The sequence below is a fragment of the Phodopus roborovskii genome, unplaced genomic scaffold (assembly GCF_943737965.1).
Source record: "Phodopus roborovskii unplaced genomic scaffold, PHOROB, whole genome shotgun sequence".
In the NCBI taxonomy this organism is placed as follows: Eukaryota; Metazoa; Chordata; class Mammalia; order Rodentia; family Cricetidae; genus Phodopus; species Phodopus roborovskii.
Window position 1 is genome coordinate 32428955 of NW_026126517.1, and position 27139 is coordinate 32456093.

The 27139-nt window shown below is 38.8% G+C and overlaps 1 protein-coding gene across 1 annotated transcript in view; it reads right to left on the reverse strand.

The window, feature by feature from the left end:
• Scaper (S-phase cyclin A associated protein in the ER) overlaps window positions 1–27139 on the reverse strand; it is a 308455-nt gene that overhangs the window by 29544 nt on the left and 251772 nt on the right. Inside the window, exons 25-27 of the mRNA XM_051197515.1 lie at window positions 23097–23329; window positions 14157–14312; window positions 2186–2423 (exon numbers count right to left, since the gene is read on the reverse strand). Coding sequence (XP_051053472.1) covers window positions 2186–2423; window positions 14157–14312; window positions 23097–23329 — 627 coding nt within the window. The remainder of the gene's footprint in view (window positions 1–2185; window positions 2424–14156; window positions 14313–23096; window positions 23330–27139) is intronic.

Below are 27139 nucleotides of genomic sequence, written 5' to 3' on the forward strand. Positions count from 1 at the left end.
TCCTCCTTCCCTTTCCCTCCTTTAGCATTATGATTCTCTTGGTTGAAGCCCTGTCATCACAGAGTAGAGCCAAGCTATCCTCATGAACTAGGAAGAACCCTATATGAATCATAATAAAACTGGTCGCATTGCTATTGTTTACTTCATTAAGTTCAAGTGTTTGCTTTTATATGCATAAAAATAACTGGATTAAATATATACTTTTTCACAATCTATGGCAACAAGGAAATAATTTTATGTGGACCCAACTGATGGGAATACTACTGGACTTTCTATTCTGAGGCCCTCTGATAAAAAATGACATATGTAACCAGAAGTAGGAACTACTGACACACTTGCAGGTGTGGTATAAACTACTACAACACTTTAGATTATAGTTAACAGCAAAGACTACTTCAACTGCTTTGGAAGCAGATGTACACTAATCCTACAGGAAGGATTTCTGCTTTTGTGATGGATAAAGTTACTCTACAAAGTACAAGCTCCAATGATACAACTCACTAACTTCCTTTCTGAACAGAGTCCTAGGAGAACATTAATTAACTGAACACATGTAAAAGTTACAAAACAGAAATGTTTCTTCCAGCTCAGGGTAGCAGAGTCCCTGTCTTCACACATTGTATCTCTACAGCCCTTTTCCCTCTCAACAAGTAATTCATCTAAATTATGGGTTCATCACCTGCCAAGTTTGTTCCTTTTTTAATGAAATCACTTGACAGTTAATAAATGGACAGGGTAAGTCTTTTCCTTGGGGCTTGCTCTGTTGCACAGGTTCAGTGTTTTTTGAAAATTAAATTTCTCACTTGAAAAAAGTGTTCTTAAGCTGACAACATGGTTTTATAGCAAAAAGCCATTTTTCTTTCTTTAGCTATAAAAACTTAATTTATAGCAGATTGTACAATTATGTATAAATGACCTTTACATTTATACATAAATGACCTTTGGATACAAATCAGTTAGATCACCCATAGAAAGTTATATCAATCAAAATAATCAATTTTGGTTCTATTTCTATAAGAAACTATTCATTTCCTTAATATTTAAAAGTTGATGGGATCACAATACCTTTATCTAAAGAATTTAAGGCAGAAGATTTATAAGTGGCAGTGTGGCACAGATTACATTTAAGGAGTGGAGAGTCATGGGTAACTAGTCATGTTTCAGCTAAATAGATTCTTAGGTAAATTATTTATTTACCAGCTTCTCCATCTGTAAAATGGGTATAATAACATTTTGCACAATATCTATGATAATAAATGGGAAAGCACATGTGGAACATTTAAACAGGATACCAGAAATCAGTAGCTTAATGAATGGGATATTTGCTTTATAATTCTATTTACTATAACCTCAGACCTTGAATCCCAGAGAAGAACCTCCCATTATATATATATTAAAAGATTAACTTTTTGTAGACTGGAGAGATGGCTCAGGAGATGGAAACATCAGTTGTTCTTCTAGAGGACCCAGGTTTAATTCCTAGCACCCACATGGTGGTTAGCAACTGCCTATAACTCCAGTTCCAGGAGGGATTTGATGCCATCTTCTGTCTTCTGCTGGTACTAGGCATATATGTAGTGTACAGATACACATGCATGGAAAACATATAAATAAAAATAAGTAAAGCTTAAAAATGGCTTTTACAAAGATTAACTTTGGGGGGCTGAGGAGATGGCTTAGTGGGTAAAGTGCTTGCTGTGGAGATATGAGAATCTAAGTTCAGGTTTCCAGCACCCATGTAAAAGCCTGGCATGCCAATGAGTGTCTATATCCCTAGTGCTGGGAGTGCAGGGAGACAGGAGGATTCTGGGGGTTTGCTGGCCACCAAGTCCACCATAAATTGTGAGCTCCATAAAATGGTACAGTCAGGCATGGTGGCACATACCTTTAGTCCCAGTACTCTGGAGGGAGAGGCAGGTAGAGCTCTGTTAATTCGAGGCCAACTTGTCTATGTAGGAGTCCCAGTCAGGACTATATATTGAGACCTCTTAAAAAAAAAAAAAGATGGCAAGCAATAGAGGAGGATACCCAGCATCCACCTCTACAGGCATATGCAAACACACCTCTCTCTCTCTCTCTCTCTCTCTCTCTCTCTCTCTCTCTCACACACACACACACACACACACACACACACACACACACACTTTTTTGTTGGTTAACACCAACCTGAACCAAGGTTTAGTACCTGAAAAGCAGGCAAATCAAGAACTGCAAAACTGTTGAAGAAACGTAAACTCTGAACGGCTACTTGGATGGTGTTCTGGGTGTAATTCTCCTTGGGGCTGGTAGTGCTGGGGTCTGAGATGGTGCCATGGAAGAGGATACAGTAGAGCATGTGCAGAACTCCAGCCAAGTCTGTGGCCTGAAGAGCAGCTGTCAGCCCTGTGGGATCCTGGTGATTATTGTCAAATATGCTGTAGGACCTGACAAAGAAACACAAAACTCTTTGAGAAAATCTTGTTAGTATTTTTATAGGTTAAATGGAACACAACAAGCAGACCATTAAAAGCAAACAATCTGAGTGTGTAATGAGGTAACAAGAAACCTCTAGAAATAAATGTAGCCCTTCCCATTAAGTGTGTGTGTGTGGATTCCCTTTCTTTCTCTTGGGAGAGCAGCCTGCTGCCACAGTGGTAACTGTGCACCATGCAGTTGGTGCTGAGGCTGCTACTGCATTCTGACACTTGGCAGCCTGGGATATCCCAACTATGTCCAGTGCCTACATCTGGGCAAACTGCACACTGTCTGTGAGAGATTTCTGGACTCAGATCCAAAACTCTTTAGTTTCCTGTTCTGGATCTACAAAGCAGATCTTCTTGAGGAAAGCAACTACCAGGAAAACACAAGCCCTCAAAAACCTGCAGAATGTTCATACACAGAAGGGAGATGCTTCAACTGCTTTGTAGGCCCTGTTCCAGAATAAAAAAGTGTTACTGGAATACGTTGTGGAGGCTATGGTCCCCAAAACAATCCGATTAGTCTACATAAATCACCGTGAAGTTAGCTTAGTCACTGAGGTATGTAGCTTTATTGATGAGACAGAAAAGGCAATACAGTGGTAAATGAATTCTTAAAATCAACAGTGAGACAGCAAAGTTTTGCTATATCTATCTCACTCCTGAACTAAGGCATACAAAGCACATAAGGACCACAGCATATAACCAGAGCATATACAGCTGCCAAGTAGTCATTCACCTCCACATTCCCAGCTTCCAGCTAGAAACAACAGATTACTCTCTGAGGAAGCAGCCCTCCCTACCTCAATGCTAGAGTACTTAATGGAGCCCTTCCTTATTTATTCTGGCACAAAGGTGACTAGGCCTAAGCTTAAACTATGCATTTTATTTCCCTAGCTGTTTAGCATACACCACATTCAGAGCTAGCAGGCTGCAGAGAGGTTTTGTTACTATACTTGGAAAGAATTCTCCCTTTTCCATTTACTGGGTCTGAGAAGATGCGAGTTGAAAGTGTGATAGACAGGCTCTAACTATAGCAGGGATAAATACTAATGTTCCTCAGTGCTGTACCAAGTGGGTCAGTTACTGTGTTTTTCATGGGACTTTTTTTGTTTATTTTTTGTTTTTTAATCTGGGAAGTTGTAAGGCTCTGCTCAGTGTCTTTCTTTAATACTATATCTCCTGTACAGCTCTCAGCAGAAGTGCCTATGCAACTCTATGACCAAGTTCTCAACATGAACAGGTTTTCCTCCATCATTTGTCTACCCTTCAAGCTGGAATGTAGGAGGGAAAGAGGCATTAAAGATCTATGCTTATCTCATTATCTTGCCTGAAACATTCAGAAGATATCAGTAATTAAGTAAGAACTGTGAGGGCTGGCTGGTGAGTTTCTAGTACCTGACCTAATTCATTTTTATTTGTTAGTTGCATTGAAGTGGAGTTTTATTGATAACCTTAGTCAGCATTTATGTCTCAGATATATCCTTGTAATTCTTGTATTCTTCTCATGGAATATTATTACCTCATGTACATAGCAGGGTCTTCTCAGTTGGTAGGGCTGGTACTATCCTCGTGCACACTCAGTGTGTACTGCATAACAACTACAACCTAATGCAGATCCTAAGTAGCAGAGGCAGGGGCATGTCACAGGCCTTATTACTTATGCTCTGCCCAAGGACCAAAAACATCTATACAGAACTGCGAAACTTACTGTTTCTCTGCCTTTTCTTTAGTCAGAATTTGCAATTAACTGAATATCGTTAAATATAATGCAGTTTTGTATCATCATACAGAGATCTTTTATATATGCTAATAAAGTTCAAGTTTTGAAAAGGACTTTTATTTGGTTATAGGCACATTTGGAATACTTTCTACAAATTTTTTTAAAAGTGATTATCAGTTGGTCTTTACTCCATGCCATTAAAGTAAAAAGAATTAGGAGTCAGACCTTAACTATTGACATGAGAAGAGATTAATTTGTCTGTAGTTATTATATAGGTTCTGAAAAGAGACCCATATTTGGAACAGTTGATTGCCTGTTCAAACAGGCTAAATCAGAAAGCAGTTCTTCCTAAAATTAATCAGCTTTCAGAACCTGAGGATGTGTGATACTCTTGCTGGTGACAGGAGTTTGACCAATCTGAATCTGAGTGCTGATTTCCCCTTCCTGAGCCTGCTGCTTTAAACAAATCATTAGCATATTCTAATGCAGATATTCAGAAATACAGCTTCATTGCTAAGAACACTGGCATAAACTTTCTTAGCAATTACTAAATGACATGAATTCTCTATTTTTTTCTTCCAAAGAATAAATGCAGCCAAACAAACAAACAAACAAACCAAAAACAAAACAAAACTCAAAAAGCTTCGAGAGAAGGTCACCAGGAGTGCTTCTCCTACAGCACTGTGGGGACAAGGGCTGACCTTACAGATAATAAAACAACACAGTCTTTGGAAATATTCTTCTAAGGAAATAAAAGTGTTTGTTGAGGAAAATCAACCAAGCATTCAGGGACTAAGATGTGGAAACAGTTAAAAAAATACATATAATATTGCTTTGAGGAAAAATATATTTCCCTTAAAGTGAGCTCATGGAATAAAAAAAGGCTGTGAGGGCTTGTGTGGCTCTTGGCTTTCATGGACCAATGTAGAAACACTGGAAAATATTTACTTTCATTTTTTTCAATCAATCAATCAATCAATCAATCAATCAATCAATCAATCAACCAACCAATCAATCAACTAACCAACCAATCAATCAACTAACTTATTTGTGAGTGCATGTGGATGTTTATATGTGTCTGCGTTCTACAGCACACATGTGGAGATCAGAGGATAACTTGTGGAGTTGGTTTTCTTCTATCATGAGAGTCCCAGACATCAGGCTCAGGTCAGGCTTGGAAGCAAGTGCCTTTACCTGCTGAGCAATCTCTCTGGTTCAATGTTTTATTCTTTCTGATTTAGCCTGAAACACAGACCTTTAGCCCATCAGCAGTCTCTTGGCTCCTGTTGAGTCTTAACTCTGAGTTATAATCTCTTTAATCCCATGTGTTTATAATAAAAGACTTTATGCATATCAGACAAAAATACAGTATGCTATTAAGAAAAAAAGGACATGGTTGGGGGTGGGGAGATAGGAACGTGGGGATATATTTGGTAGGAGTTGAGATTTAGAGTAGGGGCAAATATGATAAAATACATCGTAAGCAATTCTTAAAAATTAATAAAAATGTTTTAAAAATATACAAAAGATACTAAAAATCAGATATGAAGTTTTATATAGCACACTTTAAAATTTAAAAACTCTTCAATTTTTTAAAGATATTTTTTATTTGGATCCCAGGACTAGATATTTCAGTGAAATATTTATTTGTATTCATAAAACTAGATTTGAATGAGAATAAGTATGACTGGGGTATTGTTACTGCTATAAAGCATATACCACCTGAAATTCAACACTGCTTTTTTATTTTTTGTTTTGTTTTTGTTTTTTTCAAGACAAGATTTCTCTATTTAACAGCCCTGACTGTTCTGGAACCTACTTTGTAGACAAGGCTGGCCTAGAACTCACAGAGATCCACCCGCCTCTGCCTCCCTCCTGAATGCTGGGATTAAAGGCATGCACCACTGTGCCAGGCCCAACACTGCTTTATAGGAGTGTACAGTCAGGCAAAAAAGCAGTTTACACGGTCAAGAATCATAGGCCATCTATTACATAAGTGGCCTCAACTAGCCTACAACAGCAGTGTGAGAAGGTGCAGTTTCTAGACTCTGAAACGTCTTCCCTCCCATTTGTTCCTAGGTCTTTTGTGTTCATCTTCCTGGTTTACAGCATTCATGCATCTTTCCCATAAGGCTGATGACCATCTAGACTATTCTCAAGGCTTATGGGATTTTCCTTCATTCATCCTTTACTTTCAGAATCTCTGAGGCATCTTGTAAAAGTTCCATTTCAGCCCTGAAACCATAAGACCATACTTAACAGCCTGCATAGTGTTGGTGCAGAGTGGATTAAGATTGTGTCTGCCCTGGTGAGAACTTTACTGCACAAGAGGAAGTGAATTATTTTTTAGCAGAATTCCAGCTTTTGGCTCTTAGATCTTGTGATATTCCAAGAAAGGCAATACTCATCTAGTGACATCATCATTCACCAGGCCTTGTGTGAGCACAAAACGAATGATGTTCTCTCGGGTACTCTGTTCAAAAGCCAAAGTACCTGTGCTCCAACACAATGAACAATGAGGACTAAAAGGCAAGGAAGACTGGCCCCTAAACTGGAGGAGGCTGCAGTACAGTAATGGTGGGCCTGTCAGCTCCCTATTTCTGGTAGAACAACCTGTCACAACCTAGTGGCTGCAAAGAATATAAATGTAGTATTTTATAGTTCTGGGGGTCGTGCTAAAGTCAGAGTGCTGTACAGTTCCCTCAGGGGCTGCAGGGCAGAGGGGGTGCTTCCAGACCTTTCCCAGACTGCATAGCACACTCAGACCTCTTCAGGGCCCACAGAACAGTATCTTTACATCTTTTGAGCACACATGTCCATGTTTAGTGCTTTCTGGTGTAGAGTCCTTGCTTGGGGGATTTGAGCTTCTTCATGTGGTAGCAGGGCTCTGACTAAGCCCAGGAAGTGAAGGGGTGAGGAACAACAGGCTCAGCACTGTCCTGGAGAAATGAGGCGACTAGAGGGAAGGGGAAGCCAATCAGTGACTGATTGGCACCAGCTTCAGATCTTGGAAGGGCACCAGGGATGTTGTGCAACACTGCCTCTCATCTGAGACACTTGGACCTCCCTAGTTTTAATTTTTTTTTATACTAAAAACAGCAAAGGGTCCTAGTTTGGGCTCTGAACTTTCTGATTTCCAGTTGAACCACAGAGGATCTGCCATAGCTTCTTCTGCCTTGCCAAATAAAAGATGAGTAACTGTGGAGAAAACTGTTTAAGGGGGCTCTATGGTAACCACAACTATTCCTCACAGAGCTTTCTGGCTCCCATTTGCTTTTAAAACCTATACTTCATAGAATATAAAAATGCTTTGTTTTTCTTTACTTTTAAAGTCATTCTCTGTTTAGAAATCTTCAGTTCAGCCTGACATTGGTGGCATATACCTTTAATCAGAAGGCAGAGGCAGGTGCATCTCTGTGAGTTCAAGGACAGCCTGGTCTACAGACTGAGTTCCAGGACAGAAGGGCTACACAGAGAAACCCTGTCTCCAAAAACAAAACAAAACAACACAATACAAAAACAAAACAACAAGCTGAAAACAAAACCTCCAATTGGTTTCTCATCAAGCTTAGAATAAAATTCAAATTTCCAGTTTTGTTTTTCTTTTCTTGTTTTGTTTGGTTTTAAAGATAGGGTTACTCTGTGTAGCCCTGGCTATCTTGGAACTTACTCTGTAAACTACACTGGCTTTAAGCTCATAGAGAGCCACCTGCCTCTGTGTCCCAAGTCCTGGGACTAAAGGTGTATGCCACCACACCTGGCAAAACTCAAATTTCTCATGTGGTCTTCCCTCATCTCCTGGTCCTAATTTCATCTGTCACTTTCTTGCTCATGAAAACAGCACCTAACAGCTTTGTTTCTGGAACACAGCAAAACAGCAAATCAGGCAAGATTTTGCCATTCTTTTCAACTAGAATATTTTTCCCTTGCTCTTTTCACAGTTGGCTCCTTCAAAGATGCAATTTCATTACCCCAGAGAAGCCTTTTCTGACAGACATGTGAGTAAGAACTCAGATGACCTCTAGTTTTCAAGTCTTTTGAGGGCCATGGCATTGTACAATGAAGATAACTCATCCTTCTCTGTACCTTGACAGAATTCCTGACCTACATAATCTGTGAGACTAGAGTGTCCTAAGCTACTCAACTTTGGGTTGCACAACTGCTATACCAATGAACTGAAATAAGGAGAGGAAAATCAGAAGGAAATGTGAGGTAACAGACATTTAGGGAGAAAGGCAGGACCGGTTCAGTCTATATGTCAGAAAGGAACAAGCAGGACTAGCATAGCTAGTAGCCTGATGTGAAGGGACACTGTAAGTCTCAGAAACCCATCAGTGGTAGAACTGACCCCGTAGCAAGTAATGGACCCTATGCCATTAGATATATCCAAATAGAAAATGGCAAGATCATTAAAAGATTTAAATCTTATTGCAAGATTGGGTGATTTTAAGGTTCTTTCCAATCAACAAAATATAACAGTAGATTACCTGGAGTATAAAGAGAAATGATCAATGATGGTTAGGTCTGGAGCTGGATGTCTCAAAGGCTGATAAAAATCACACACACACACACACTCTCTCTCTCTCTCTCTCTCTCTCTCTCTCTCTCTCCTTTCCTCTTGTCTTTTGCTTTAGATACTACTAATGGCCATACCCACTTTCTTCTTTCTTTCCAATATATCATCATTCATATGGTAGTTGTTATTGCTTCAAAATTGGGTTTTTAGCAGGCCATGTTTCTGCTCAAAGGCTATTAATGACACTATTGTCTCTACAACACATCAGAAAATATCAGAAAATAATTTATGTTTTTACATTTTACCCTTGTCTAAGCACCACCAAATGTGTCAAAGTTCAGCTCAAATACTGTACTTGTTATTCATAGGTTTCTGCTTTTATGTCTTTGCTTATGCAATTTTTTCTGTCTATATTTACCTTGACTTTATATGGTTTTATTTCCATTTTTTTTTTTTTTTTTGGTCCTGAACTAATTTTTAGGTACTCTAGAAAATATCTAGCCCTTATAAACTCAGAGTGACCTCTCCTTCTTCTCTTCTGAACTCTTTGATGATGATGATGATAGTGGCCAATATTCAGTAAGTATTTACATGTGCCAAACAGCCTGCTATAAGTACTTGGAAGTATTGCATTCTAATTTCTTTCTCACCATCTTTTAGCATGGCTATTTACATATGTATCTTCTTTTTCCTCCTAACTTACAGGTCTTTGAGGACAAAAGAGGAGTCCTGAGTCATTTCTGCTTTCTCCCAAGTCTAGCATAGGGCCTGGCACGGAACAAGTGCTACGTAAATATTTGTTCAGTGAATGAATGGATAGGTAGGGAGGCAGAATTAAAAGTTTACCTTTGTTTGAACAAATGGTTTGGAAGCATCCTTAAACACTTGAGAAGCACTCATTTATATCCATATAATTAATAGACTAAATTATAAATCATCCTGGTCTTTTTATGACATAGACTTCCAGGCTTTGGTTACAACATATTTTGTTAGTGTAGTTTGGATATGAAAATGGAAAACATATATACATATAACAACAAAATTCCTTCTTATACAATGATTTTTAAATTCAGATGTCTTCTCTAGACAATCATTAGTCATGACTTCTCTCCCCTAAGAAGTGAAAGGTTTTTCAAGGGTTATAACATACATACATACATACATACATACATACATACATACATACGTGATATAATTTGTTTGTTACTATATAATTTGTTTGTTACTATCTATCCACCACTTTTGGTCCTCTGTTGCCTCTAGTGCATCACTGTAGGCACAGTTATGAAGACAGGAAGTCACTGCAGAGTAAGAACTCTACCTGACTGATTGACAAACACTCTTAGTTCTGCTGAAGAGTCCACACTTTAAAGGAGGCTGAGCCCAGCTCATTAAGGATTAGGGTGCCACTGCTCTGAGACCTGAAATTATCCTTTTCTTTTCACTTCCTCTAGGAACAAAAATGGAAAACTGATAGCAATAAAGGCCAAAAATAAGCATTTCTGAAACTCCTATTATAAATGGTTCAGTTTTGTTTTAGTGAGTAAGAATTATAGTTTGTAAACAATTTTCATTTTAAAATTCTGTACTAATCCTAAATTAAACCAATTCTCTTATCACATTTTCACTTTTTACTTAAATAAATACATGCTCATTATTCAAAACCAAGCCTGGCTTAGAAACAGTGGGCCCACTTTTTCCTTTCCCAAACTGAAGCATAGATTAACAGCACAAATTCTGACACCCAAAATGTCTTTCAGAACACCTAGGTAAAATTAGAAGATTAAGGGCACAATAGGAGAGGAGTCCACAAGTGGACCTGCTCAATCTCTATCACAAAGGCCAGGCTGCTGGCAGACTGCAGTGTGTTTACTCAAAGCCTGTGCTATCAATTAGTTTGCTTAATTATCTCAGGCTCGGCCAGTTCAAGAGGCAATTTTTAAAGGCCTCCGTGGCTCCTCTTTGTCTTTTATTCCGGTTATTCACAAAAGGGCTTTAAGGACAAGCTTTCCTTGACATTCTGGCTCTAGCTAGTCTCTGGTAGCCAAAACATGCATTATGTGAATCATTACAATAAAGCAAAACCACAGGTCCTACGTCTTAGACAGGGCTGTGAGGGAGCATAGAAATTCTAATGCACATAACAAAATACATGAATGGGCCACTATAGCTCATGGTTTAGAAATTCACTTTCTAAGAAGACCGGGAACAGCACAAATGACCTGACCTGTGTGTGAACACTAGATGTGAGCACACCTGAGTGATGGAAGACTCCCTCCCTGCCTGGTTTGTGGTGTTCAGGAGGTAGCGGAAGACTGGAGGAGGACAACACGAGCAGTTAGGGTTACTTTTCCCACTCTGAGAATAGTAGCTCACATAAATGCTATTAGAATTTCCTAGGTAAATCATATCACAGAACCACCTGGACCTACTCTTACTTACAGAATAATCTGCTTTTGCAATAAGTCCTGCTAATAGAAATTTGCTAAGCAACTGAAGTTGGACAAAGACATTATACTGGGGGGAATTAAGAATTCTTAGAAACCACCAAGAGTAAATCACTTATCAAACTACTTAATTTTCCCTAATTTGGAAACTGTAACATTTACTGCTCAAAAATTGCAAGTCAGAAGCCTGGGGGTTCATTTAGATTCTTTCCCTCATCTCCCATATCAGGAAGCTCTTTGCTCTCTTATTTAGTCTACCTCTGCTTAATATATTTGTTCCTCTCTATTTTTACTGGGCCTAGAGGCACTCAATATTTTTCACATGAACCATGAAAAAGTCTCTTTGCTCATCCTTGGCTGCAGCCATCTCTACAATTTGCAGGAGTGCTCATTCTGGAACAGAAATTTGATCTTGCCCAAACAATTCAGTGACAGTAGGTCCCTGTTTTCCTTTGAGCATCATAAGAACTAACATTTAAGGAGCACAGTTAATGAACCCTTACTCTCCATGGTCACAGGGACATCTAACTGAACACAAAACACTACATTGTTTTAAATATTCATGCAGTTCGGCTTGGGATGCCCCTGAAGCAGATCTTTAAATGAGGATATGGATGTAAACGTAAGAAAGTAGGGCAAGTGAGAAAGCTGAATAAGGAATTATTAATGAATACGCTATTGCTGGGAGCCCTGCAAGACAGTGGTGAACATATCTCAGAGCTGTTCTGCTGAGGGACAGGAAAGCTGGAGCATCATCCACTAGTTTTCTGTTCGAGGGTCCCTCCTGCAGGTGTCCCCCTGACCTTAGGCAGAGAACATCCTCAGGTGGAGAAACAGGGCTGTCAGGTGTGCTAACGGCAGCAATACTGTCTGCTTCTCCGTTTTCCTTCTACTTGTTCAATATACTTTAAGGTACAGCCTACTGACAGGGTGAAGGTGAGTATATCTTTAATCTCTGTGAGTTCGAGGCCAGCCTGATCTACATAAGGAGTTTCTGGCCATAAGGGCAACAAAGTGAGACCCAGTCTCAAACCAAACCCTAGACTTCAGCCTACTGAAGTGTTTCTTAATCTTCTCTTGAGATGTTTTCCTTCCTTCTGTGTACATTCTCTTTGTTTATATGTTTAACCGCACATCAGACTCTGCCCCCCACCAAGTCAGTGTTGTTAGTCCCTAACACCTGGCACACAGCAGATGCTAGGGGAGAGTGCTGCTGGATAAGATCATGATGGTACATGAAAGAAAGAAGAGAACCCTGTTTTCCACATATATCAATGAGAAAATTTCCAAACAAATACATGTTAACCTTCTGAATAATATTATGTCAAGCACAGACCTGGAAGCACCAAGGCAAAACCCTTGAGTCCTAATTCAAGTCAGTTTGGCTCAGGTGCTTTCCCTATTGCAATGAGGTGATGGGTGGCCTTTAGATTGCTTTCAAGTACCACAGACCTCAGATGACTGAATTTGTGTAAGCACAAAGTAAAGACTACAAACTACACACCAATCACATACACAAATACTTACCTTTGTGATGGTCATTTAAATTCAAAATGAGCACAGCTGGAAGACAAAAATGCTGGCACACTAAGAATACTATGCACTACAGATAAAGAGCAAGAACCAGAAGGAGTTTGCTGTCTGAGAGAACACCGGGTAGGAACTAAGTGGGCACAGTGGTGGCTGTGAACTAGCATCAGTGCCCAGACAGCTGTTCCTGCCCTCAGACTCTCCCCAGTGTTGTAGTACTATTTCCCAATTCTATTCTCAGAAAGGCACTTTGTCTACATTCTTGGATAGAAAGTAACTACTAGAGACACTGAACACAGGTTATCTTTGCTTCCCTGAAGTCCCAGACAGTTTTAATCTTCCTATAAATGTTACAGAGGTGAGGGACTAGGTCAGAATAAGGAAGATTAGATAGGTTTAGGGATCCTATTTGTAATGGACTAAACCAATGTTCATTTTAGAAGAAATGCCTTTCTCAGAAAACACTGTACACAACACTTGCATTCTGTGTACTATGGGTACAGATGGGACAGATTTCTTTAAGAAGCTAGATTTTATAAGTTTCAAATAACTTGTTTTCTTTATAACCTTTAAAATATGCAATAAAAACTGAAAATACAAGTAAGTGTTGTTTAGAATTTAATTTTAAGCAAACTACTGAATATCTCTGCTATGCTTTAGGGATAATATCCTTTTCTGATCACAACACCAAGTCACTAATGTGAACGACTCTTGCTCAGAGAGAAAAACGCTCAGGAGAGTCCCTGTCCTTTCTAGAGAATGGTTACATTTTAATTTATTAATTTTATGTGTGCATGCTGGGCGTGTGCATGCAACAATGTATAATATGGGAGTCAGAGAACAAGTTTTGGGAGTCCATTCTCTCCTTCAACCCTGAGTTCTGGGGATCAAAGTCAGGTTATCAGGCTTGTGTGGATTTTAACCACTGAGCTATCCTGTTGGCCTAAGAATGACTGTTTCTGAGGACAACTTATAGGGTGGTTCTCAAGCCCACAGTGGTCCCTGGCATTTTTGTTAACTGTGAGATGTAAGTGCCTTCAGGGAGCTACTGTTGTTGGATGACTCCTTTGCTTTGACAATTCATTAGAAGGAAAAAATAGAGAAAATAGTCTAGATTAACTGAAGGAGGTGAAGGCAACAAGACCAAGGTGAGGCTGTACTGTTCTGAGCTAATGGCCTGGTTTGGCTTGGTAAATGTTTTGTCACTGACTGCCAGAGAAGCACTTGGTATTTCTGGATCTCAGCAGAAGAGGGAGTTCATGTTCATGACATCAGATAAAAAAACAAAAACAAAAACAAAAAACAAAAAACAAAAACAAAAAAAAAAAAACCCCAAAAAACAAGACTCTGGCAGGAGTATGTATCCCACCCTCAGAAAAATGCAATCCATGTCTCAATGTAGAAAACCAATGACAAGAGAAAGATAGCGAATGAGCTGAGTGAGTGCTACACAACAGTGAAAAACTCCAACACGTGAGTCTTACCTTCCAGTGACAGCAAAGCATAGTGAACACATCCCATGTAAGAATCCTGCGGCATGCTGCAGAAATGTGGCCATTTTGGGATTCTCATCCACTGGGCCTTGCACTGAGAGGAAGCAGCCATGCAGTCTGTCAATCAGACCCATGTTCACCACATAGCTGGTGAGAGAGAACAGGATGTCTCAATCTGCACAGGTGTCAATGTCTTCATCTTCCATGATAAATCTTACCACTCCAGTCTTGTATTCCTCAACATGCAGACAGAACACAGACTTGAATAAAGCAACTTAAGAACCAATATTCTTAGATTTAGCACTAAATAATCAACTATTCTCTGGTCATTCTTCCTGGTCTGAAAAATCTGACAATAGGTGAAAAATTCTGTAATGAGCTCTAGTTTTTTTCCCCCCCTCCAAGACAGGGGTTCTCTTTGTTGCTTTGGCTGCCCTGGAACTTGCTCTGTAGACCAGGCTGGCCTCGAACTCACATTTACCTGCCTCTGTCTCCTGAGTGCTGGGATTAAAGGTATGCCCTACCACCATCTGTCTACAGTCCTAACAAGTATTACTTTTTTAAGGACTAGGGAACCAAATTCACCACAACATAGGGGTTTAGCAGACAAAATGATGCTTCCCAGATACACTGTTTTTTCTTTGACAAATTTACACACACACACACACACACACACACACACACACACGGGGGTGGGGGAGCGCGGCTGTGTAGAGAGTAAGCATTCTGGTCTTACTGACCACCTCACAATTTATTAACCTCTCCTTTCAATAATCCCCCTCCCTCTACCATATGTTTGTGTTTTGTTTTGTGGTCCACTGAGTTTACCCAGGACCTCCCACATGAGCATGGTACTCAGATACTCTTGTTAATACTTTAAACTTCTAATGCTGACTGTAGGTTCTCCATTAAAAAAGGAAAATTAAGAACATAAACATTAAAACTCTTACTTTTAAAATAAAAAGATGCATAACCTTAACTGAACCACAGGAACAAAAAGGAATGTTTTACGAAATAATTTTCCATTCCCACTGAAAACTGTCAGTATCATGACAGTGACTAAGAATGAAAACAATTTCAAAGTAAAGAACACAAAAGAGATCTAGCAAGTAAATTCAATGTGTAATACTAGACTGGACTGTAGATAAGAAAAAGGAAATCTGTAACACCACCACATACAGGAGTCATAGTCACAGGACTTGGAGAAATCAAGCCAGTTGGGATCTAGAAGCTTCATTCCTAGTAACTAGCTTTGATAGTACTGCAAGGCTCTATGCTACCAAGGGAGAAAAGTAATCCACACTCTTACTTAGCTGTAAATAAACCCTGTGAGCTATGTTAACAACTTGCCTCCGCATGTATGTCAACTCCTGCAATAGTGTGAGAATGTTAGGGAAGTAAACAACTGCTTTCCCTATTTAAAACCTTCTCTAAAAGACAGAGCTCATGCTGGAAACATTTACTGGAGCCCAACCCCCTGGAACTGGTGAAGTTACAGCCCCAGGGTTAAGCAAAACAAAACTATTATTCTGCTAAATGGACAGAGTAACAAATTTTTCCCTTTTTTTGTTTGTTTTGTTTTTTGAGACAGGGTTTCACTGCATTGCACTGGCTGTCCTGGAACTCATTCTACAGACTAGGCTGGTCTTGAACTCACAGAAATTTGCCTGCCTCTGTCTACTGAGTGCTGGGATCAAAGGTGAGCATTATCACAGTCTGGCTAAATTCTTATTTGTACACCAACATATTAATGCATTTATCAGCCCTCATCAGAGAAGCCTTTTTTTTTTTTTTTTCTTTTCTCCTGTAGATGGTGATTAATACAGGGACAGTTAGTCCATGTGCAAACTAAGAGACCACGGAGTGATGTTCCAGATGGGACATCGGGACATCTGTGTCACCCTTCTTCCTCCCTCCTCCTGCAAGGCTCAGGGATCACTGCCAGAAGAGGGGGTGGAAAGATCATAATGTCACCTTGCACATATGAACTCACAGCAGCTATGACAACATCCGTAACACCTGCATGAAATCAAGCCAGCCAAAATCCCAACATGGATGGGAAAAAAGGCTTATTGAGTGCCACCCCTAGATGAGGAGCTACTGGCATCTGATGGCTGCTGAGGTCTATACATGTTTCTATACCTTGTATGTTTTATATACTGTAGCACTAAATGGACTTAGTGGGTTTAAAAACACACAAAAAACCACATGCAGTTGGAGGGAAAGCAGTGGTGGAGAGAAAGGAATTCAGAGGGAAAGGACTGGAACTGGATTTATCAAAGCAAATTTTCTTCATGTGTGAAATTTTCAAACAAAATATTTTCTAGAACAAACCTAAAAATCTAGCAAATTGTTTTGGCATTTCCATATACATACCAGAAGCAACTTGTAAATTTCTTTTAATTGTATCAGTCCTAGTCAACACCCCAGTCGAAATGATATTTTCATAATATCTAATCTTCTGAACCATAGAAATGGAATATATTCACATTTATTAGGTCATAAATTTTCTCAGCAATGCTTTGTAGAGGATTTATACTTGTCTTTTGATATTTAATTGGAGATATTTGATATTTTCAGATACTTTCATAAATTGTATTATTTTAAAAATTATAATTCCTAATTATTCATTGATATACACAGTTTTTGGTATAGCAGCAAATTCAATTTATAATAGTATCAAAAACATGAAGCATTTTAAAACTGATCACAGCTCCAAACTTCTACATAACACAAAGTTTTACTTAAGTTGCATGTTTATCCTCCAAAGTCTCTGAAAATTTTACTTATTTAGTTGATCTGAAAATTTTACTTATTTAGTTGAAGCTTTTACTTTCTTAATAGATTACATGTTTTATACATATGCTATTATGGTATTATAAGCAACAGCTATTTTCTCCTTTATAAACTCAATTTCACTTGTTTCCCCCTTAACTGCATTAAGCTATTGAGAACCTCAGGATAATGCTGAAACAAAAGTGAGAGTAATGGGGCTGGGAAGATGGCTCAGTCAGTAAAGTGTCTGCCATACAAGCACAAAGAACTGAGTTTGGATACCTAGCAGCCATATGAAGGTTGGGTGTTTATAACCCCAGCACTAGGAAGGGCAGAGGAAGGTGACAGGTAGATCCCTGGAGTTCACTGCCATGAAGTCTAGCCATAACAATATGCACTGAAATAATGAGACTCATTCTCAAAAAATATGATGGAGAGTAACCGAGGAAGACTCCCAATGTTGACCTTTGAATGCCATGTTCATATGTGTACACCCCACCCTCACACACACTTGTTTCTTCTTTTGAGAAGTGCCTATTCAGACACCTCACCTGTTTTAAAATGCAGCTACTTTCCTAACACTAGTTATTTGGGTTCTCAGTGCACTTTGGATATTAATCTGCCATTAGATGATTAACTGGCAAAGATACTTTAATTTAGGTTATCTCCTCACTGTGTTGACGGTTTCTTCACGTGAAGTTTCCTGTGTCTGGAACACTAGTGAGGAAACTGTTGCCTGCACCATGCTTTGTCATTTCCCTCTATATTCCTCTAGCACATTCTGAGTTTCAGGCCCTAGTTAAGGTCTCTGATCCAATTTAAGTTGGTTTCCATATTCTGTTAGAAAACAGGGATTTCTTTTCCATTTCTGTTGTAGATCTCCAGTATTTCTAGCACCATTTAATTAAAGATGCTGTTCTTTCTCCAGTGCCTATTTTTGGTATCTTTGTTAAAAAGTTAGCTTGAAGATATATGGATTTACTTGTGGGCCCTTTTTTTCCCCTTCCACTGGTCTACATGTTTTGTGCTCAAAGCATGCTGTTTTTGCTAAGGTGGTCCTGAATGTGTCTTGAGCAGGTGTCACGATGCCTCCAGTTTCCTCTTTTTGTTCTGAACAGCTTTGTCTATTTGGGGTCTTTTGTGGTTCTTTTTGAATTTTAGAATTACTTTTCAAGATCTGTGAAGAATACCATTGATATTTTGATGATGATTTTCCTAAATTTATAGATTGCTTTGGGCAATATGGCCATTCAAACTATATGAATGGCTTATATTCTGGAAAATATGTATAGCTACTGAACTGATCAGAGAGGATATCACCAGGAATTTGTTTTTCACATGTATGAGATTTCTGCATGTCTTGTGAGAGGATGCATTCATAGCTTTAATTCTGAACTTGTTTTTCTCCCTTTAGTACTGGAGACTGAATCCAAGGCCTTGTGCTATGCTCTTTTCTAGCATGGACTGTACAGCAAGCTAGAGATGGTGTTTTCTTCAGAACAAAGGACAAGTTTGTTTGATGTCAAGTATAACAAAGACTATGTTCCTTTCCAGGCAATTGTTCAGCAGATGTTTCAGCCCACAACAAAGAACTGGGATGATGTAGGTTTGGGGAGTTCCCTCAACTGTAACATAAACTCAGTTCACCTACAGCAACTACTTGTCTGGCCCTCCATAGTTCCTTTGGAACTTGGGCAAAAACAAACCAAATTCTGACCGAGAATAACAAAAATCTGTTTCTCTAACCTAGGGAGTTTTCTATCTTTTGCTGTTATCCATGTAACTTTAGCAGGCTAATATTTTAGCCTGACAGAAAGGTAAAACCTTTGACCTTTTATTATCCTTGGTAATCAATTAATATGGGTTAAAATATTAAAACTATGCTCCATTTATAGAATAAAGTACACCTGGTTATCCTTTAATATGCTGCTGGATTTCACTGCTAACATTTGTCAGGGATTTTCTATACTGCAGTCATCATAAGGGATACTAATGTGGGAGTTTTGGAGGAGTATTTTTGTCAGGCTTGGTTATTAGTGTTTCTATTGGTATCATAAAGCAAAGTGTTAAGTATTCTCTCTTCTTAGATGATCTGTGTAATTGGTAGCATTTTTTTCTCTGAAATGTTTCACAGAATTTACAAATAAAGTCATCTATAGTTGAAATTTTCTTTGCAGGGGTTATTTTTGGATAAATTTCTATTTATGCAGAAAAGCACCAATTTATATACATTCAAGGAGTTCAACTAACCCTGGGCAGGACAAGTAGAAAGGATCTACATTTAAATAGACTGTCAACTGCAGAAGGCCAAAGACAAAATCTTTAGAGTAGAGGCTGATTTCTTGTAAGAAATGATGGAAGTCAGATGACAACAGAACACCATCTTTACTTTCAAAGATGAACAAAACAGATTAGTCAAACAGTAAATATAAGAAATGTCTATGGCATACTAATATTAAAACAGAACTCTAAAATGATGGGTATTTAACCCAAAGAATGAGAAAAGAGCACTGTATCCAAAGACACGACATCTGAAAGAGCATACAGCTCTTCTAACATCATGTAATACAACTGACTAGGTAAAAGAAAATCAATACACACAGCTGGAGATACCTTTATCTTCTGAGCTCGACGGGTTCTGCAGTGCAGCTTAGGCTTACCTTCAACTCACTACTCTTCTACTATGGACAGTCTGAATTACAGGTCTGTGCTACTGACCTCCAGCACAGTTAGAGGGGGGTGGGAAAGAACAAGTGAGTAGCTTTGCCTGGGTCTGTCTCCTGACAAACAGGTCTGTCATCTTAAACCATGGTTTCACATTGGTTAAAGGTTGTTCTTTTCTTCTCTCTCTCTCCCTCTCTTCAACCACTCCTTTTTAGTAATTGTTAGAACTATGGAAAATTAGGAATAAAGACTGTCCAGTACACTATCCATACATAGATGTGATTTAAACTCGATCATTCCCCAGTGCATGATCCATTAGATAAATGTGATTAAACACTGTCATTTCCCACCTAGTTTTGAGACAGGGTCTCTTACTGAACCTGAAGTACACTGCCTGGCCAGGGAGCACCCAGGATCTATCTGTCTCTACCCCTCAGATTTTGGGTCACAGGCATGTAATGGGTATACTCAGCTTCTATACAGATGCAGGGGATTTGAACTTAGTTTCATAAAAAGCACTCTTACCCACTGAACAATCTCTTCAGTCCCTAGGTTTACTCAATTTTTAAAGAGTTAGTAGTTCTTGATGTCCACAGATAAAATAGCCCTACATTTTACATTATTGTTTTGGGAATTCCTGAAGACCCAGAACAGACAAATTTGTAGGTGCTATTTTCCTATATTAAATCCTTTCAATTTAAATTTGTTGCAGTGGTTTCTGTTTTCTACAGTTAAGTTCTGATTGATAGGATGGTGATGAATAATGCTCTCTATCATTCAGGAAAGTACAATATAAATGAAGACAACAGTTACTTACTATTTGATACCTATGAGAATTATAACAGCAAGGATATGGGAAACCAGAACTAGTTTTTGAAAACAGAAATAGAAAATTATACAGTTACTATGGAGAACAGTGTTGTATAATCTGGTAAAGATGAATATTCATTTATCTTATCGTCCACAAATTCCTTCTGTAAATACATGAACTTGAAACTCATACATACACAGCATATCTATGAAGATAAAGGCTCCATTTTTTAAGTGAATAATGAAAGGAGGAATTATTTTCCTAAGAGAACACAGGTAAACAAATATTATGGGTTTATTCATAGAGCAGAACTGCAGAACAGGTAAAATTAACAACATTAAAATATGCTGAATTTAATTGTATCGATTAATAATTGGTAAAATACTATTAGAGTATTTACATAAACGTTAAGATGTCATAAAAATTTAAAGTAAAATATATTATTTATGATAATCATACATGCTGGTACAGACACATAGAGCAGGCATGGAAATGATATATGTCAGCTCCAATACAATGATGTAGGTCTTAAATGGGGTAGGGTAAAAGGGATGAAGGTGAGGAGGTAGTTCTAGTTGTAGCATGTTTTTGTTGTTTTGTTTTGTTTTGGAGGCTGTCCTGGAACTAGCTCTTGCAGACCAGGCTGATCTCAAACTCACAAAGATCCGCCTGCCTCTGCCTCCTGAGTGCTGGTATCAAAGGCGTGTTCCACCACCGCCTGGCCGTCGCATATTTTTTCAATAAGAAAAAAAATCCAAAATCAAGATTAATAGAGAAAAACAGTTACCAACTGTTAGAACATAGTATCTACAATATTGTTTTTTGTGTACACTGACACATCTAAAAAAAAAAAAAACAAACAAAACAGGAGAATGATGGGAGATGTCATTCTGTAAATGTTTCTCATACTGGTTAATGAATAAAGCACTGTTGGCCAATAGGAAAGCTAGATAGGCGGGACTAGGAGATGAGGAGGAAAGAGGAAGGAGGAAGGAGGAGTCAAGATGGAGAGTCTGGAGAAGGCAGAACTGCCAGCCGCCTCTCCCAGTAAGACCCTGTGGAAATACTAGATTAGCAGAAATGGGTTAATACTTAAGACAGAGCTAGCCAATAAGAAACAAGTAACTGGCCAACAGCATAATATCAAATACAGAGTCTCTGTGTGTTAATTGGGGTTGGCGTGGCGGCAGGACAAGACCAGCGGCGGGCGGAAAAACCTTACTCCTTACAGTAGAACATTTAAACACTGAAAAAAGATACATTCATGCCTGTTCTGTATCAGAGACTTATGTCAGGGTTTGCTCTGAAGTACTGTGCTTGCCATTATCTTTTAAAGCCACACCAGTTATCTGGTTTGACAGAGGAGCACTGCTACTTTTTCTCCCACAATACCTTCTTCCTTTAGGAAGGATTTGGCAACTGGAATAATATATGTGAAGAAACATAAATCCTAGGAGGTGGACTGTATTGCCCCAAAGCATTAGGCTGGGCCTTCTGCCTCATCACAGTCAAGGCACGTGGTTAAACTGGATGACAGGAATGCAGGGCTGTAGCATCATAAGACAGCCTAATGGAGAATGCTGGGACACAATGACATTCATCAGCAGGGATGGCTAAGTCCTACAATGACCAAAAGGACATGAGGAAATTGAATGGGATCAAGCAACTGAGGGAAAGGGCAGGGAGGGTAGAAGACAATTTCTCTAAGATAAATGGTTGTGGACCCAAAAGGCCTGGTGCTCTCCAGCAGTAAACTGAGTTGGAAAGAGGGCAGGCAGACGGAAGGGTGAGTGAAGGAAGTAACCAAGAACAGGAAGATACCGAATGAAACAACTGTTCCCAAAAAGCAGTACAAGAAGCCAGAGGGAACTTATGAACTGTGAAAGAAACAAAGGCAGAAGAGGTCATTTTCTCTCTCTTAACCTACCATAAGTTTCAGAGAGCAACAAATTGCATGGATTTGGCATCCAAAGATCAGTGTAGACCACAGAAGGCTTGCTGACTGGTGGAACAATAACTGATTAACACCAGATGGAACCCTGCTGGGAAATTAAACGTTCTACCTGGTTCAAGATTCACAAGGGGAAAAAAGTTCAGATGCTAAAGTAGGAGTAAATTTCCCTGGAGCAAAGGAGACCTTGAAGGAAGCAGGGCAGGCCCCGAACAGGTGTCAGAAGCGGCAATGCTTGTGTGGAGGAAAGTGTACATATGGAGAGAGTCTAAATAGATGTGAGCTCCAGCCTCAGCTCTCCTCCATTCCTTTTAACTCATTACACAGCCTTGGCCAAAGCACTTAACTTCCCTGAACAATTTCCTCATCTAGTCTAAATTAGAAGCTGTATACTTACAGGGCTGCAAAGACTCCAACATCTTCCTGTAAGAAGTGTTCCATAAATGGTGCCTCTTGCTATATTAAGTCTGAACTACACATGTGACTGAGGGGAGTGCACAGATACTGCTGAGGAGGGAATGCTGCTACTGAGACACTGAAGGACTCTGGCACATTTGAGACTGGCAGCTGAACTCTTCATTGCTTTTCCTTCTTTCCACAAATGATGGGATAGCATCTACTGAAGATTTGTGGACAACGCTGCAAGAACTAGTGCTGTCTTGAAAGTCCTAAGTTCAGTTTATTTTAACATTTTTAAGCAATTTTTTAAAAAGATATGTGGTGATTTTACCTGATAAGGTCTTGAACTCGACTGTTAAAGGCATCACCTTGTGAGGGTTTGTTTTTCATTTCCTGTGTTGGTATTTTTGGTGTATCTGGCCGGCTGTTTCCATCTGGTCGGTTGGCAATCAGACAGCTAAAAACTACAGCACCGGCTCTGAGAAGTCCAGTTGTCAGTCCTTCAAAAACTTGTTTATTTGTATTTCTTCCTAAAACAGCATTATTTTCATCTGGAACATAAACCTAAAAATAAAAAACAAAAACAGTGAGTGTGCTTCAATGAAACCATAAAAGTTAGACAAGAGACAATGATGTGGAACATTTCTAGAATCACAAATAATTTCTGAAAATCTACCCAAGGCAATGAGACATTCAAGTGTGTTGGCTTAAGGTTAGGTAGCCAGTTCAAATCCCAGTTTTGCCTTTATTGATCAAGTGATATTGGGAACATATTTTTTTTTTTAAATTCTAACTTTTCATCTATAAAACAGGGATAATAACATGCCTACATGATAGATTTCTGAGAGGGATAAAAGAGCTAATGTACATAAAATGCTTAGGCACTGAGCTAGTACTAAATAAACTATATTAAAATTTTGTATGAACTAAAGTTTACATACTTCTACACTGTTTCATATGAGAATTGATTCTTAAAAATACCTAATTTAAATATCTCTCTTAGTATAAACTTTGCATTTCTTATTACAAAATGGCAAAATGTTCTTTTTTTAACAGGCAGGGTCACATTGTGTCACTCTGCAGACACTGTCTACCTTTCTTTTAAGACAGGGTCTCTCATTGGATATAAGCTTCCAGGGATCTGCCTGTCTCTGGTGCCCATCTTGCCACTGGTAGGATTACAGGCATATATGCATGATACCTGGCTTTTTATGTGTGTTTTGCCATGAAAACTCAGGTCCTCATGCTCGTGAGGCAAGCACCTTACTGATCTGCCATCTTCCCAGCTTCTCCATGATGACTTTCCTTTTATTAGTTTTATATTTAATTTTGTGAAATTGCATGTTTTAAAGAAGAATTCATTTTAAAGGAGATTTTCCCTTCATATCTTGCATGACCTCTGCTTCTTCTGAGTTCTCTCTATATTTCATATTGGAGGCCTTCTTTAAACATACTAATCATGAAGGGTTTGTTTTGTTTTTAACGTATTAAAGATTCATGCCCAGGTAAACCAATTAGCATATATAGCCTAAAACAGTAAAAATCTGTATGACTAGACTTCAATATGCTTGATTAGTGACAGACTTCAATAGGCTTGATTAGAGAGAGACTCAGTCCCCCCCCCCCAGAGGAGATACCAACTATTCATATTTTTAAGTATGTTTTCTTGGGCCAGTCAGTTTCACTATACAGAATCCTTTATTCTTTAAACCTGAAGCATGTAACATGGTGCCCAGGAGGCAGAGGTTCCTACAAGTCCAAGTCACTGATCTGGTAGAAAGTTTTTAATGATTCATCATATTTTTGTATGGCTGGCTAGTGTCTCCAGGTCCTGAATAATTGGTTCAATTTTTCTGTGAAGGTTGGAATAGACAAATACTTGGATGTACACATAGCATGCGAGACCTCAGGCATACAAGGCATCTAAAACCACCTCTTTAAAATATTATTTATTTATAAATATATACAAATTATGTGCATTGTGTGTATTCTGGTACCTGAGGAAGCCAGAAGATATTGTGGAATCCTCTAGAACAGGAGCTATAGGTGGTTGTGAGCTTCCGTGTAAGTTCTGGGAACTAAATCTGGGTTCCCTTCAAGAGTAGTAAACACTCTTAATCACTGAAATAATCTCTGTAGCCTCTAAACTGTCTCTTAATCAGACTTTCAGAAAATCTAACTTTTGGTTTATTTTAAAACACATAGGTATGTGTGGGCATATACACACAGGACACACACAAATGCACACACTCACACACACAAATGCACACACTCATGCACATGAACGTGAGAGCAAATGCTCTAAAGGCCACAGCATTTGCTTTCCCCAGCACTGGAGTTACAGGAACTGTATGTGTGGCTAGCCAAATTTGGATCTTCTATAAGATCAGTACAGGTACTCTTAACCACGGAACCATCTCTTCAGCCCCCAGTCCTACTCTTTCCAGGCCACCACACGGACCTTCTTTTTGTATCTGTCATCCTAGTCTCTCCCCTTTCTTCTCTTTTTTGTTCAGTATAGCCCACAATGGGCTCAAACTCACAATCCTCCTGCATCAGCCTTCTGACAGCTGGGATTACAGACATGGGCACTGAGCCTGCTTTCTAGACTCATTTTTGAGATTGTTTACAGTGCACACTTTTAAGCCTTTTAGGGTTTGGTGGTACAAGTTTTCCTCTGGCATTTTCCCTGATAGTTTAAAGTTGAACTTTTAGCTATATTTCAATCATCTGCTGTCCAGATTAAAAGAGGCATTTACCTTCTTCTCTTTCCCATTCTTGTTCTTTAAGAGATTATTACTGTGTTTATTTACTATAAAAGTATTGGGTCATATATAATTTATATGATCACTACATTTTAAAGTTAACTCACCAGAGATATTTTTGGTTAATGCTAGAAGTTTTCAATCTATCAAGTTTTGAATTTTTCAACAATACTGTTTTTCATCGTGAAATGTTTAAAATAAAGTACTATTCATGAATGTAAGTATTTTTTTTAAAGAAACCCTTTGATTACCTAGAAGTGTTTTATGTAGTACTTCTATTTTTTAAGAACATAGTTATAGCCAGGCGGTGGTGGTGCACACCTTTGATCCCAGCACTTGAGAGACAGAGGCAGGAGGATGTTCGTGAGTTTGAGGACAGTCTGGTCTACAGAGCAAGTGCCAGGAGAGGCTCCAAATCTACAATATAGAAACCCTGCCTCAAAACAAAACAAAAAACAAAAACATACAAACAAAAAGAAAAATAAAAAAATATAGTTAAGAATCAAGAGGAAAAAAGAATTCTTAGATATAAAATTAATGGCCCTGATTTAATTAGTTATTTATCTCACCATTAAAAACTACTTAAACACAAAACAGAGCAAGTGCTGTGCTTGCCCTTGAGTTTTCCTTATGAGAGTTGTATCTACCAAGGCATTTGGTGACAATAACAAGGAAATAACTAACACAGGGAAGGCTGACAAAGTAATGCTTACTGGGGTTCTCAGCTTAAGTATTAGGAATCAAAGTCCAGAGATTTCAAGCAACACACCTAGATTTCATAGTTACTTCACAGAGGAGTGCCTTGACTCTGGTCTGTTTTATTCTAAAGCCCACAGTGTACTTTCATGTTGGCTAAAGAAAAAACAAACAAGCAAAAACAAAACAAAAAAACAACAGTAAATGGTTGCTGTGGTAATTCTGGCTCAAATGTACTAATCTCATTGTCCAGAAGTTGTAATGTGGTTTGGGAACCAAATACTTCTTCATTTGTAGGAAGGAAGGAAGGAAGGAAGGAAGGAAGGAAGGAAGGAAGGAAGGAAGGAAGGAAAGAAGCCAAACATTATATAAACCAGGTCTGTTTTCATGCTACTCCTACGTTCTATCCCTATAGCTAACTTCTGAATTTGTAAGTATCATTTTTTTTTTTTGCAAGGGTGTCATAACATAAACACAAAGAAGGCAGCCTCCCTTGTGAGGCTTTCTAGAATGAACTCTGGGATCTCAGGCCAGGTTCTACAGAATTGTCAATATATAAGACAATATATGACTGCCTCTGTTCCTGAGTGCTGGGATTAAAGGTGTGTGCCACCACCACCACCTGGCTGGTTAAATAATTTAATTCAAATACTCAAAGATACTTTCTTTCTCCCTCTGGGTAAAACTGTTCTCTCTCTTGGTTCCAATTTTGGCAGTGTTTTAATAGAAACAGTATTTCAGCTAGGAAATAATATCAAAATTGCCAGAATTAAGGCAAAGAGAGGCTCAGTTTCAGTGACACAAGGCAGTTATGAAAGTTGTCCAAGAGAAGTTTGGCTAAAAAGAAACCAAGTGGAACTCTTTTTGCTCAGGATTGCGTAGCTGTTTCTGAGTCTTCTGTGCTTTCATATGA